General features: G+C 40.1%; 1 protein-coding gene and 1 pseudogene across 2 annotated transcripts in view; both read left to right on the plus strand.

Moving 5' to 3' along the window:
• The window catches only part of MEGF11 (multiple EGF like domains 11), a 318,172-nt gene extending 308,549 nt beyond the window's left edge, over nucleotides 1–9,623 (plus strand). For both annotated transcript variants that reach the window (XM_039865256.1, XM_039865257.1), the window contains 3 exons: nucleotides 902–958; nucleotides 7,421–7,627; nucleotides 8,242–9,623. In XM_039865256.1, the coding sequence (XP_039721190.1) occupies nucleotides 902–958; nucleotides 7,421–7,627; nucleotides 8,242–8,402 (425 nt within the window). In that variant the 3' untranslated portion in view covers nucleotides 8,403–9,623. The remainder of the gene's footprint in view (nucleotides 1–901; nucleotides 959–7,420; nucleotides 7,628–8,241) is intronic.
• LOC120604634 (uncharacterized) lies at nucleotides 1,761–1,878 on the plus strand (annotated as a pseudogene).
• Nucleotides 9,624–14,390: the final 4,767 nt, after the last annotated feature.

Raw genomic sequence — 14,390 nt, forward strand, 5'->3', positions numbered from 1 at the left:
TATTGTGTCCTCAGTTTAAAAAAAAAAAAAAAAAAAGGCTTTGACTGAGCCAGTATCATTACTGTCCCAAACTAAAAATGCCAGATAATTTCTTTTCTAGAATCAACGGCAGCAAAGAACCTGAGCTTGGTCCCTGAGGCTGTATGTCCTGCCTATGGCTGGAGCTCAGGACTATGTACTGTGGGAACCTAAGATAAACTGTGACAGCCAAAAGAGAGAAAAATCCTTAGGATTGAAAAACACTGGTAATACTTTTCAAAGACAGCTCTCAATTAGGTGCAAATGGTCCACTCAAAAGAATGGGTAACTAAAAACTGACTGGATGGGAATGACTGCACATCCTATAAAGATTAATCAAGAACCTCAGCCACTTGTCCACCTCCCTCTCTGGGTCCCTTCAGTCAAGTTTCAGATCCAAGAGAGGCAGGACCAGAGGTGAGAGGTAAGAAACAGTCTTCAACACTATTCTAAAATCCAATCAAAATTAGATTTGGAATATCATGCACCTTTTCCCTGAGCTAAGACTGGTTCTGATTCATATGCTATACTTTCACAGCCTGGAACTTCACTTATAGTGACTGCAGGTGGCATCAGAATTGTCTTTGATTATCTGGAATACGTTCCCCTCAGAGTGAAGGTTAAAGAGGAGGAATGCTGAATATGCCAGGGGGCGCTGTAGTTCACCATTAATACTTATGAGCCTTTTAAGAATTCCTGTATGGTCAAAATGGTTTTGAGTAGATTAAACTCAGAATAATTTTCGGGCACTATAGAACTATTTTCTGGGTAGGGGAGAAAGAAAGAAAAAAAAAAGAAGAAAAAAGAAAAAAAAAGAAGCTAACAACACATGCAATCTAAATAAACCTCACCCCCTTATTTTTCTTATACTATTTTTCTGCAGGTGCTTGTGGAATGGATAGACGTCAAAACACATACATTATGGACAAAGGCTTCAAAGGTAGAGTATCCAATCCTGACGTCCCATTAGAAGGGCTTAGGAAGATAAAGAGTGCAGATCTGAAATGGCCAGGAATTCTACCAGAGAAAAACTGTGCATCTCTTCCCCTACCCCCCCAAAAAGTTAAAAGACCACAAGACCTGGGGCTGCTGGGTAGCTTTGCCCAGGAAGAACAACTATAATGAATTCATCTTTCGATTTCAGTTGCACCTGCTTAGCAAATGCTGTGGGTTTTTTATAGATGCCAACTAAATGTCTTTGGAAATGTAGAATGTCATTATCCAACCAATTAGTACGAGTTAAATTGATTAAAAAATCTGAAATAAAGTCAATCTACCTGCCCCAGAGGCCTCCTGTCATTGCACTGGTAAGGAACGCCACCTTGCACTTGCTGGCTTTTTGGGGCACAAGGAATGAAAATGATACCCTAATAGATCTCTCCCTCAAGAGATCTCTGCCCCTAAGAACAGGGAAGCCAGGACCAATCCCAACACATGGGAACTGCAAGTCGGATCATTCTTCTAGGAAATCTACAGGTGAAGCCATGATGAAAGGTCAGGTCCTGCCCCTGGGCTTAGGTCCTAGGTTTAAATGACAGAATATGTGAAATAGGCAGCTTTGGAACTATGTTACTTATTACTGTCACTTATTAACTGTGACCTTAGAGGTCTCTAAGGTCCAGTTTCCTCATCTGCAAGGTTGGGATAATTATGCCTGTCTTATTGCCTAACAAGGCTGTCATAAGCATTCAATAAAAATCATAGATGGGAAGCATTTTTGCATATCATAAAGACTGTACCTTGTCTACGGCCATGCCGCCTTGAACAAGCCCAATCCCATCTGATCTTGGAAGCTAAGCAGGGTTGGCTTGGTTAGTACTTGGATGGGAGACCACCTAGGAAGACCAGGCGCTGTAAGCGTAAAAAATAAGGGATTGTAAACTGACAAGGTCCTTGCAATCTGTGAGGTCAATGAAGGCTTGCCTTGCCTAAAAAACAACAACAACAACAAAAACAAAGATTGTACCAATGCGATAGGGCTATCCTTTTGTCTGAGGTCCATTTAAGAGTCTCAGCCAAACCGAGTAAGAGATGACTGACAGCAGAGATCTCAATTGATATCCTAAACCTAGCTGTGTACCAGAATCACCTGGAAAGCTTGCTGAAAAATACAGATGTTCACACCCCATCACCCCAAGATTCTGATGCAGATCTAGATTGGGGCCATGGAATCTGCATTTGCACAGAGTACCTCAGGGTATCCTTATATACAGCATATCACCCAACTAACACTTAGAAACCACTGGTCTAGACTGACCCAGATTTTTCCTGGATTACTGCTCTGATCTTTCAGACACGACCGTTTCCTAACGAAGGAGAGCTAGTTGTCCATAGCCCTTAGTGGGGTGGCTGTTAGAAATGGGGTGGACTAGGGGTGGGTAGCGGTGTTAAGAATTGTAAGAATTGTGTTCTGAGCAAGAGAACAAGGGCAAGTCTCTATCAGCACGTTAGGATGTGTACCACTCAAGAGAATGACCTGAGACAAGAGGTCACCCTAGGCTTCTAGGCAGCCAAAGGACACTATTCCCTTGGAAACATCATTCTGGCAAGTTTCTGTGAGTTTTGACTTAAACCATCCAAACGAAAGCAAGCACCATTAGAGTAGGTAAGGCTAAATACAGAAAAGACAGCTCTACTCTTTAGCATTGACTTGGGACCTCAGTTTCTGTCTCAAAAGAGGCATGGGGATTTGGCAGAAATATTAAGAAAAATATTCCAGCTCTGAGAATATGCACAACTCAATTGTAAATAAGCTCAGACAGGCCTAGACACCTCAATAAATGAGAATACAATTTTCCTATGCACTTCGTGGTCCTGCACATTGTGATTAGAGTAGCTACTTTCAGACTCACAACCATAAATGTAACACAAAGCTAAGGAGAGCATTGTCTCTACCTTAGTGTCATTCATTCCTCTTTTGTGGAATTATACATTTGAGCCTTTTTGAATGCAGATTTTGTTTCATGACTCTGTAAATAATTAAAGAATAACTGTAGCCAATCAGAAAAGAAGGCTGTATAGGCAAATGTACCAACAGGTGTTGGGAACCAACACATCAGAACAAGAGAATTCAAAAAGAGGGAAAATGGAATGTCACATTTCAAAACTTTACAGAAGTACTTATCAAAGACATGGAATAAACTCCAATAACCAGCTGAACTCCCAAATAAACACTTAATAAACTAGTTTGAACAAGGAATGAAATTACTTCCTAAAACTACTGGGCCAGTCAGAACCACTAAGAGTGGAGAGTCTAAGTGTTCTCTGAACTCAATAGGAAAGAGCCGTGGTCTGGGAGTTAAAAGACTTGGGTTCTAGTCCTAGTTTTCTTGCTGTGTGGTGCTAAGTCAGTGTTTTCTGGGATCCAGATTTCTTCCTCTACTGGGACAGTGTTGTACTAGGACCGCCTAAAGCCCTTTCCAGCTTTGACATGCTAAAAGTCATTAAGTCGATGCTCCCTTTCAGCTGTTACTTACTGAAGACTTCCACTCACTGTCATCCCAGAGGTCATGTGAGACTACTCGCACTGCTGTGCTAACCTCATTTTAGCTCTTCATCATTTGTCTCCCTTTCTCCCCCTCAGTACAATGATCCTGCAACAAACTGCCTCATGTTCAATTTCTTATCAGGCATTCCTAACTGCTGTAGAAGAAATTGTCCTCAAACCTCTCCATCACCTTTATGATCCTGAAATCCTGGGTCCCACTGTTGCTTCCACTCTCCCCACCTGTATGCTCCTTGGAAATCTAACCAAATCTCTTCTCGTAGTCACCTTAGGTTCCAAGGTAGTTAGGAGCCCATTGACAGTCTGAAAACTTTTTTAGCTAATGTGGTTCTCTTTTTGACCCTGAGATCTCCCCTTCTCCCCCATATCTTTGTCCCCCAGTCAAGAGAAGGATGCTAACTTAGGGCCCAGGAAAAGGCAATGTAGCTTTCTAACAGTAGTAGTCAGCTAAGAAGTAAGCAATGGTCAGTGCCTAGGTTTTCCTCAACAGTGAAATACTGGCCTTAACTAGATGTTAGTGTGAACCCATAGGCCTGGGTAAGTTCAGATCCCACACACAAGGTGGCCTTGGAAAGTCACTTCCCCCTCTGCATTTGCTGCTTCCTTTTATAAAATGAAGATGTTTACATTAGCTCGTTTCAGAGGCCCCTTCTGATAGTATATGGCTATGTCATTTTGGGGAGATAGGAACTAGTTGAGAGCCAATGCCAGGGCATTATAGGGCTAACTAAGCCTTTAGTATTAATGCTAATTACAGATCAAGGAGGAGTGACTCACCAGAGCTTGGGTAGCCTTGGTTGATGCTTCCCCTTTCCTTGCACAATGCCCCAGTGCAGGGACTGGCGTGGGGGTAGGGTGGAGCTCTAAAAGAATGAGGAAGTATCTTAGAGCAGCTGGTAATTCTTCACCCTTACCCTGCCCCAGTCCCACTTCTCCCTCCTTCTGGGCAAGCAGGTAGATGACTAAGCTGGAGAAAAGTGTAGCTTCCTGAAGTAGTTTTCCAGCCTGCCTACCCCTTCCCCAACTTGCAGTTCCCAGAAATAAGTCCAGATTATTCCATAATTCAACTTTCTCCCCCCAACACCTCAACACTCCTCCAACCTTTGTGTTTACCACTGGCTCCTTTGCAGATGATACAGCTTCTCCCTGAGACTAATCCCCTCCCCCACAATCCCAACTTCTCTTTTATCCATTTAGGTGCATTCCCTGCTGCAGAACAAAAAAAATCCCCAAAAGTTGGAAGCAGCACTGACTTTTCTGGTGGAAATAAGGAGAGACACTGTTGGCTGGCTCAGGCTCTTTTAGGCATTGAGTTAAAGTCAAGGCTCTCCCTCTGCCATAACTGAATCAATCAGTCACGGGATATCCACAAAAAGCTTAGAGTTTCCGCCTCTCAGCGGGGCCTCAGATAAAAGGTGTTCCTAGTTGAAGGTAAGGTGAAGCTGCTGTAGTTTACACTTAGGGATGGAGAAGAGCACAGGGTAACAAGATGTGAGGGAAAAATCCCTTAATTGGGTATCAGAAGACAGGGGTTGAGTCTTAACTACTTACTAATATTAAGCAAACTTTAGGAGCTTCAGTTTCCTCATTTCTAAAGTATTAATACTAGTCCTTCCTGTCCAGCCTCCTTCAGAGATGTAACAACTTTCAAAAAACCTAACCAGAAAGACTAGCTATATGTGCCAAAGTGAGCTATCGCTATTCATTAAGTTTCAGAAAATATACAGCTGAGGCAGCTGCCAAAGTCAAAGGATGTAGCTGGGAGGAGAGGAGGTGAAAGTGTTAGGACTTTTCAGGAGATAGCCCTTCTTCAAGCAAATCCAGGCCTCAGCTTCAAAACAAGCAGAGTCATACTGCTCCCTGGCTAATAAGTTCAGAACACCCAAACTGGGACCAACAAGCCATTGCTACTAAGGTTCCTGGACTTATCCCCACTCCTGTGTTCGAATAAACAAAGTACTTACTAGAGGCAAATCTACTTCACTCAGGGCAGGCTGTGGCCCAAGACTCGCAACCACCTTTCCCCCATGTGAGCCTCACCAGCAGCTGGGGTGATCCAGCCTCCCTTTAGTCCTTGCTGGGGCTGCCTGGGACTGCTCATTGTGTAGCAAGAATATTATCTCCTCTCCAGGGTTTCTACTAGAAAGAGGCGACAATCTAAGAGGGGACCAAGCCAACGTCCCACTCCACTGTGGACTAAGTTGTGATGGAAAAGTGTTCTGGCCCTGGTCTAGAGCTTGCTTTGCTACTGATGAGCAGTGTGGCTCTGGGGAAGTCACTTTCCCACTTTAAGCCTCAATTTCCTAAGCAATAAAGGGAGGAGGGAATAATAGTATTGCTCTACCTACACCGGAGGCTATTATGAAGATTTGAAGGAACTAATGAGTCAAAGTACTTTTGTACAAGATTTGAAGAAATTTTACCTGCTGAAACAGACATCAATAACTTGACACTAATGGAAAAGTAAATCCCCTCCCAACCAGTCACCTGTTAGAGAAAAAGACTACTCGTAACACAAATACACCTCAACTACTTTAGCCACATGGAGTGTTCTGTTCTGCTCTCATTGGACCAAGGTACATCTAGTCACCCTTTGAGTTATCACTTTCACTTTTTCACATTTCCATTAATCTCACAAGTTAGAAGCAGAAAGCATAAATTCGTGGTGGTTCTAGTGAAAGATCATCCAATAATATCACCTTCTGCTACTACTCGTAGAAATTTAGAGCTAAGAGCCGACTGAGATCACTCTTGACTATCAAGTCCTTGCAACTCAAGTGTTGTTTCTAGACCCCCTGGCAGGCACGGCCTCACAGACAGATGAGGGCCAGAGCTGCCAGATTACACAAAGAGTAAGAGTAATAAAGTCTTGACTCACTTGGGACAATCTACAGGAGGCAGTGATCTTCTCCAAAAGAGGAATGATGTAGAGTTGAAGGGAGGGCTATCCTTTCAGTCACTTGTGACTCTCAGTCACAAGAGGACTTTCTCCAGTGGAGCTACGGTTACCTGGCTTAATATTTTTAGAAACTAGCTTGCATCCTTTTGTACCCTAACATACTCTGAAGTTTTGGGGCTGAGCATGCCTGAGAGGTGGCAGGAGAGGAAGCGTGAGTTCTCCTAGTATCAGAAAAGTTACTACTAAAGAGATTTTGTTTAACATTCACGAGAACTGGGGTAAATGACCCAAGAGGATACACTGCAGGCTTGCTAGAAAACAGGAATTTTCTGAAGGCTAGCTTGAGATCCAGGTGCTTCTGACAGCTGTTACACTTCTGTATGCCACCACCTCTGATCACGAGCTTCCCAAGAGCAGGGATGCAGCTAGTTTGTTGCTGTAAGGTTGCCAAATTGCTTACACCTGTGCCAACCCACCCCCGCCCCCCAACCTCTTCTTCTGAACTTAAGCTTCTTAGTCATCAAAAAGAATTTAGAAGGATGATATCGCAGAAAACACACAGGCCAAGGAGTCCCAAGGCATGGATTAAAGTCTTGGCACTGCTATACTGAGCTGTGTGACCTTAACCACTTCATCTCTTCATCTCTCTGGGCCTTCATCCTATAAAATGCAAACTATCAACTATCCTTTCAGGATTTCATAAAAATTAAATTGCTGTAAAAGCCATTATAAATATCTTGAAATAGTCTTTCTGGTGCTATACCTGACTACTAAAAACAAAAATGTTTCTATCCCTCCAAAAACAAATTTCTTTAGAAAAAGAACTCTGCCTACCCATTAAAGTACTCTACATTACTTAAGAAGTAAATCTTCAACTACCACAGGCTTTTACAGCTCCAGGATCATGAAAGCGCATGAATTTGACTGCAGTCTGCTTCTGGTATTTAAATTAAGTCTTATGTCCTTGCTTGTCCTAAGAAATTTCTCTTGCCTTACAGATTACATGAAAGAATCCGTGTGCAGTTCTAGCACTTGTTCCCTGAATAGCAGTGAAAACCCTTACGCCACAATTAAGGACCCACCCATCCTCACCTGCAAGCTTCCAGAAAGCAGCTATGTAGAAATGAAGTCACCTGTGCACAGAGGGTCTCCGTACACAGATGTGCCATCCTTGTCGACATCTAATAAAAATATATATGAAGTTGGTAGGTGTCTCAAATAAGTAACTTAGTAAGATCAGGACAAAAGTGCAGCATCTAAAGTAAAAGCAATCCCTTTCTCCACTTACCGTCTTGAAAACACACCTTTTATTCCTTTTTAAGGAATCGAGGTGAACTTTCTTCCCCAGGACTGCCCTCCTCCCTCATGCAGGAAATCAAATTCTTGTGCCAACTCTGCTTTAAAAAAAACAAACAAAAAAATCCACCAGGACTAATATGAAGCAGAAATACTGGGCGTGGGTACACACACACTTCAATTGATATAAATCCCAGTTTAAAAAAGAAAACAATTAACAGACATTAACTTTCTAAGTCGCCTTCTCCTACTTTCTCCTAGTTTGTCCCTGGGCTCACTGATAAGACCCCTACACCTCTGGGATATTCTAAATCTCTTGGTTTTGACCAGAGCTTGGGATTCTCACAGCGCACTCCCATTTTTCATCTCTTGAGCATGTCTCAGTCCTAACCCTCACATATTTATCACAGATTTACAAATCCCTGGCTTCTTTCCCCACCCAGTTAAATAGAATTCTCTTTCCCACAACAAAGCAACCAAAGCTAATCTGTTCTCTGAACTCATTTTTCACTATATTCCTTAGAGCCCACAGTCAGTGTGGTCCAAGAAGGTCGCGGTCATAACTCCAGCTATATCCAGAATCCATACGACCTACCTAGGAACAGCCATATTCCTGGTCATTATGACCTCCTCCCAGTAAGACAGAGCCCTGCCAATGGGCCCTCCCAGGACAATCAGTCTTAAGAGGGATAAGCTTCTCTCTTGCAATGTGCTCTGCTGAATATTCTCTGACTCTGAAAGAAGACAATCCCTTGACTTGAAATAATGGTACAGACTGACTCCAGCTGCGTGTTAGTTATTACTTTCACCTGGAACTAAAGAAGAGCTTCCAAATGAGACTGGGGTAATTGTTCAAAAGGTCTGTTCACAAAGGCAAATCCTATCACCCATCCACCCCCAATCCCAAATGCCCTGGATTATACAATCTTTTAAAACATTTAGGATACAGCTACTTATTATCAACATGAGCTAAATATAGCTAAATATATTTATTTATATACTTAATTATCTAAAACATAATGCTTAGAAAGCATGTAGAATAGGTTTTACAAACCTTCCTAAGAGGGAAATGGGGACTGGGGAGGGAGGAGGATTACTTTAAAACACCTGAAATGTATTATGTACTTTTGGTTGCTGTAACCATCAACATCTGTTTGATTACCTAAGATAATTAATGCATAGACACAAACTGTGCTAATATTGTTCATCAAGTACCTGTCATATATGTCTGGTCCATCAAATTACAACAACCAAGATTACAGAGTTTAGTAATATAGTCTAATGCTGACAACTTCAATTTTTTAAAATAACTTTAATAAATACAAATTAATTTTGCCTCTTCTGCCCCTGCTGGTAGTAGGAGGGGAAGAAAAGTTTCCAAAGTGTAGCAGCCTCTTTCAGTCTACCACAGTATTTCTAGGACAGCTTTACCCAATCTTGCCAATTTGAAGTTCCAGAACACTGCAAGTCAGTCCTGGCCTTGTCATATCTCATTAGTGTACCTAACACCTGAGTCACTCCATGGGAAAGAAGATTCTGAGATGCTGCTTTAAGCAAGCAGGCAGTCAGACTGTTAAGAATTAAGTGTCTCTAAAAATGGCTATTTGGCCTTCTAAATTTATTTGGTTGGCATTCCTTGACTTAGAATACTTGCTTTCAAGCATTTTTTTTTCCCATAAATCTTGAGCTTGATGTAATATGGAACCTAAAAGTGTAGATGAAATTAGACAAAAGTGAACATAGCAAGTTTAAATTAATTAAAGTACATTATACTTTTTGATGGAACTAAATTGAAATGATGAAAGAATGGACTGTAATTGGCTGCTGTAACATGATGTAAAAACCTTATAGTAAACAGCACATAAGGATATGAAGTGCTTGTACCTCCTACCTTAAAACCACTACCTACTGAGATAATCAAAACTGAATTACAATGAGCTAATGCTCCAGATCCCACTATTCAGATGTGTCTATGCCTTCCAATACTAATGAACACAGGTAAACTCAGGCTCAGATGAGTCAAAGGTGGAGCCAACTCCCAAGCCTCAAAGAGGACCTTCTCACAAGAATTAAAAGACCAAAAGGGCAAACCGAGGAAACTGCTGGCCACCTACACACCACTCCATTCTGTTAACAGTCCAACCAGTAAAAATACTTCCAAAAAAGTATATAGAAGAGGAACTAAATGACTACAAAGCTGGAATAGCTGCTACAGGAATGTGGGAGTTCTGAAGCCCTTGATACAAATTGGAAGTGTGCCATGGAACCCATTATTTGGGCAATAACCAGCAAAAGCAAGAAAAAAAAATGAGTAAACACCCCCTTCCCCACTTCACTCAAGGCTTAAGCAAATGTTACTGTTAGGGAAAAAATATCTAATACTTACATGAATGCTGCATGTGTGCATGGGAGCAAGTGATCAGCAATAGCAAATTTACTTTCCAAAAAAAGCCTTATTAAAATATAAATACTAGAAAATTACTTTGTAGACCCAAGTAAATATTTCTCATACATATGGAGAAAGAAATATAGATGAGAGACTTACCTCAGTACTTCAGGGCAGCAAGTGCTCAATTATCTTTGTGAAGCAAGGATCAAGAATCGTGGCGAAGTCAGATCAGCAAAGAGAAACTTCATATCACTCCCAGGTTTTATCTTCTCCCCTTACCCTGCATGTACAGTAATGGCTGCCTGGCGAACTGCAAACAAGCAGCATCACTCAAGTTTCAAGTTTCACCTCTTTTTTGCCGACTATCTTCTGGGCAAAATTGAGCAAGAGGTGGCATGGTGGAATTGCTAAAGCACTGGGTCAAGAGATCGCGTATTGCTTGCCCTATCTGGGCTTTTCCCCCTCCATGTGTAAAAAAAAAAAAGGGGTGGGGGAGAGAAGCACAGAGGGATAAGGGAACACTAACAACCTTTCAGCTCTAGCATTCTGATTTTTAAAGAAATGTATCACAAATCAAATCAGACAACACAGGAAAAGGGAAAGACAGAGGGTGTGATTAATCTCTGGTGACAACAGCTGTCTTCACATATCTAAGAATTACTGGTAAACAACATTTCAATCTTACAGAGCAACTGTTAGGAACTTGTCTAGCACCGTCACAAATAGGGTCATGGTCAACCTAAACATGGGCACTGTGCAGTTTATTGGCAACTTGGAAAGATCTGTTCAATTATTTTACAGAAACTAAGTTTTCACAACAGGTGATGTGCATATAATGCGAATGAATAAAGAAAATAATTATTGTACAATAGCATAAGTGAGACTATGAAATGGCAATACTTTTTTAAACAATCCAGATTTGTAATATATTTATTCACTGTGCAGAGGAATCATACCTTGTACAAAATAAAATTAATTTCTCAAACTAATTTATAGGAGTCCCTACTGTTGTGCTGCAAACCAAAAATGTGTCTATAATCTATATCTTAGGTGTTTTGTGTGGTCACTTTAAACAGCCGGAGAACTGAAAATTATCCCAATTGATGCTTAAAGTTAAAAAGTTCTATCAAATTTATAACAAGAGTCTCTTCCTTTAAAGTAGTGAATGGGAGCAACATATTCGTAATTCATGTCCAAAAATTATTGAAAAAATCTCATCAACTTTAGTATAGAGAATTTTCCTGCTTTCACAAAGATTTGGACTGAAAGACAACTATTACAGCTTGTGCTCAGCTCCAGAGACACAAATAAGTCTATGGAATGAAATAAAGGCAAGTATATGGGCCACCTACTATACATAAGTACAACGAATAGTTTTCCACTAGTAGAAGTAGTCACCTATTATGGAAGTAATCAAACAGTACTCTGAGTGAGTCTGTTTTAGGACCTTTTAAAACATAACCTTGTGACCTAACTAGTAAAGCAGCAGCAGGATTGTTATAAAAGACAAATGCTAAAAAATAGTTTATTGAATGCATTCAATGGTATAAGTTTAAAATTTCTCCTTCATACTTTCAAAGGCTTGTACATAATCCTCATACTTAAGTCAAATTAAAACCTTTCAACTTGTCAGTTCACAAGGCTTAGTGGATAATCAAAAGCTATTCCCATTTAATAAAATGGTTAAACAAGAATATATTTTTACTGGTTAGAGATTATTAAGACTCATTCAGAAAAGATCCTCCTACCAACAATCTCAAGGGCTGGAGCTTGACATCATGAAAGATAAAACACAATCAAGAGTTTTATAAAGCTAAAAAGCATATTTACTGAGAATAGTGTAAGATTACAACTTATAAAGGCTCAGAATACTACCCAATATCACAAATGAAAACTAAAGGCTGCAGGTTGTGTACACAGTACTGAATACTCAAGAATGACACATTCTATTAGTCATTCATCTAACCAGGGGAAAGAAGAGGCCCATTTAATCAGTACGGGGCAAAAGAGAAGAGAAATCTTTCTTAGAAAAAGTGGACGGATACATAGGGATTCATTATACTATTATTTATAATTTTGTATATTTCTTAGTTATAATTTTTATAATTATTAATGAAAAAAATTTTAATCTGTATGATAATTCTCAGACTATAGCTCCTCAGGCTAAACTTAAATAAACCCAAGATTTAGATGATGATTCTTTATCACTCTGACATGGGGTTGTAGTGGGGGACAGATAGTAGGAATATAAATGTGAACAAAGCACATTCCTTGTCCTTGTGGATCTTACAATGTAGCAATTTCAAAAGGACAGGAATAAATGGAGGGCCCTGGTAATTAGTGGAGTGCTGATTATACAGTTTCTTCCATGACTTGCAGAGCTAGAAAGACTCTGAACAGTGGTCCAATCCAAACCCACAGAAGGCAGCAAGCTCTGGTCTATAGCTACAGCTGTCAGATTTTTCCCCTCATTCTAGCTTCTGCCTCCCAAGACATTGTCCAGCCCAGCAGATGGCCCACCACAGAGTCTTAGGTAAGAGAAAACATGTGGGCCTGAGATCTTAGAAAGTACTGTTATTTAGGTATCCACTTAAATGTAACTGAGAATCCTGACATCCTCCTCCAGACCTGGTTTCATACCAAAGATAGCCTTACAGAAAGTGTTGCTTCCTGGGGATTCCCAGACTGTCCTGTTTCAGGCATGACCTTTTATAATATTCTTAGGTCCATATGATGAAATGCTTTGGCATAAAGGCTAGTACAATAGTCAGGAACTTCTTAAAGATAAGAAACCATACCACTTTCCTAGAGAGATCTGAGAAAATGGTATGCTGAGAGACTGGAAATTTTCAATAAGGGAATGGGTGCTAAAAGCAGTAATTTATTCATTGGGATGGAGATAATAAGATCTGAGATTTTGTATGTTAGGCAAAGTTCCACTGACTCAAACATAGGAAAGGAATCCTGTTGGCTACTAATTTTCACTATCATCACTGGTACTGGTAACACAGTAGTCACAGCTAATATACATGACATCTGTGCCAGAACCTACCCATTTTATGCTTAATAATGTTAAATAATGGAATTCAAATGTTTAGACTACTAATAGGTTACTATACTAACAGCCAAATAATGCCATTAACATCATGTGTGCACACGGTTCTGTTGGACAGCTAGCTCTGTGAACTGATCTACCTTTTTGTAGATTCCTATTATAATAAAAAAATTAAACGCAAAATGTTTTTAAAAGTTCTCTCCCAGACATGAATATATTTTAAAGTATATATTAAAAGCCAGCAGAATTTGAACAGTTAAGAGTCAAAAATCAAGCGGTTCTCAATTTACAGTTGACATAGCAGCCAATCAAGCACTCCTCTCTCCTTAACACATACGGTAGTTTGATGCATACTGTTGAAATTGACAGTCATTTTGCAAATGTTCTGAAAGCGTTCATCTTATTTAATGGAGTTAACATGGAAATGAGGGTAACATTCTAATTAAGTTATAAGACCAAAAACATCTTGCAAAGTACACACTTGATTTTTACTTATCTATTAAATTTAGAGTTAGAATGTATAATTTGGCTCTAGTACCTGAAGAGAGAGTTCATTCACAGAATTACTGAATTAGGGCTGGGATGAACCCAGAAATGATCTAATCCAGTCCCAGGTCCCCTCATTAACTGGAAGAAGGTTAAGGCTCAGATAAAATGACTACAAGAACTGTGACTAGAATCCAAGTCTTTGTCACTCAGTCCAGTGCTCTATTGTACCTAACACTTTCTACCTTTTAACTCAGAGAGTTTGCATATTTTCTGATATATGCCTAGTATAAAGGTCCTTTCAAATATTTTTTCTCTATCTTCCAATTCAGTTTTCAGAGAAATAGATATTTCAATTAAAATTATCAGACTAATGGTCTCCCTTACATAAATTACACTGACCATACATTTTGTATTACTTTATTATTACCGCCAGCCTCCTACAGTTTGGGAAACACAACCGTTCTTTAAAACTGGACAATGACAACTCTAGTCTTTTTGGTATATTGTATAGGTGAATGGAAAAAGTGACCTGTAAAATCCCAGAAAAGGGTATGGCACCAGCACAGCACCAACCAGAAGGATAAAAGTTAGTCCTTTTCCTTTTAGCCCTAGTCTGGCTGTTATGTTAACCCATTAAATGATGTGGTGGAAGAAGACCCTTTCATGGTCTTTGTTCACTTTTTTTTCACTCAAGGAATAGATGTCATGCACAGTCTTTATACAAAATTCGTATTTTGTT

The sequence above is a fragment of the Pteropus medius genome, unplaced genomic scaffold (genome assembly GCF_902729225.1).
Source record: "Pteropus medius unplaced genomic scaffold, Ma_sr-lr_union100, whole genome shotgun sequence".
Lineage (NCBI taxonomy): Eukaryota > Metazoa > Chordata > Mammalia > Chiroptera > Pteropodidae > Pteropus > Pteropus medius.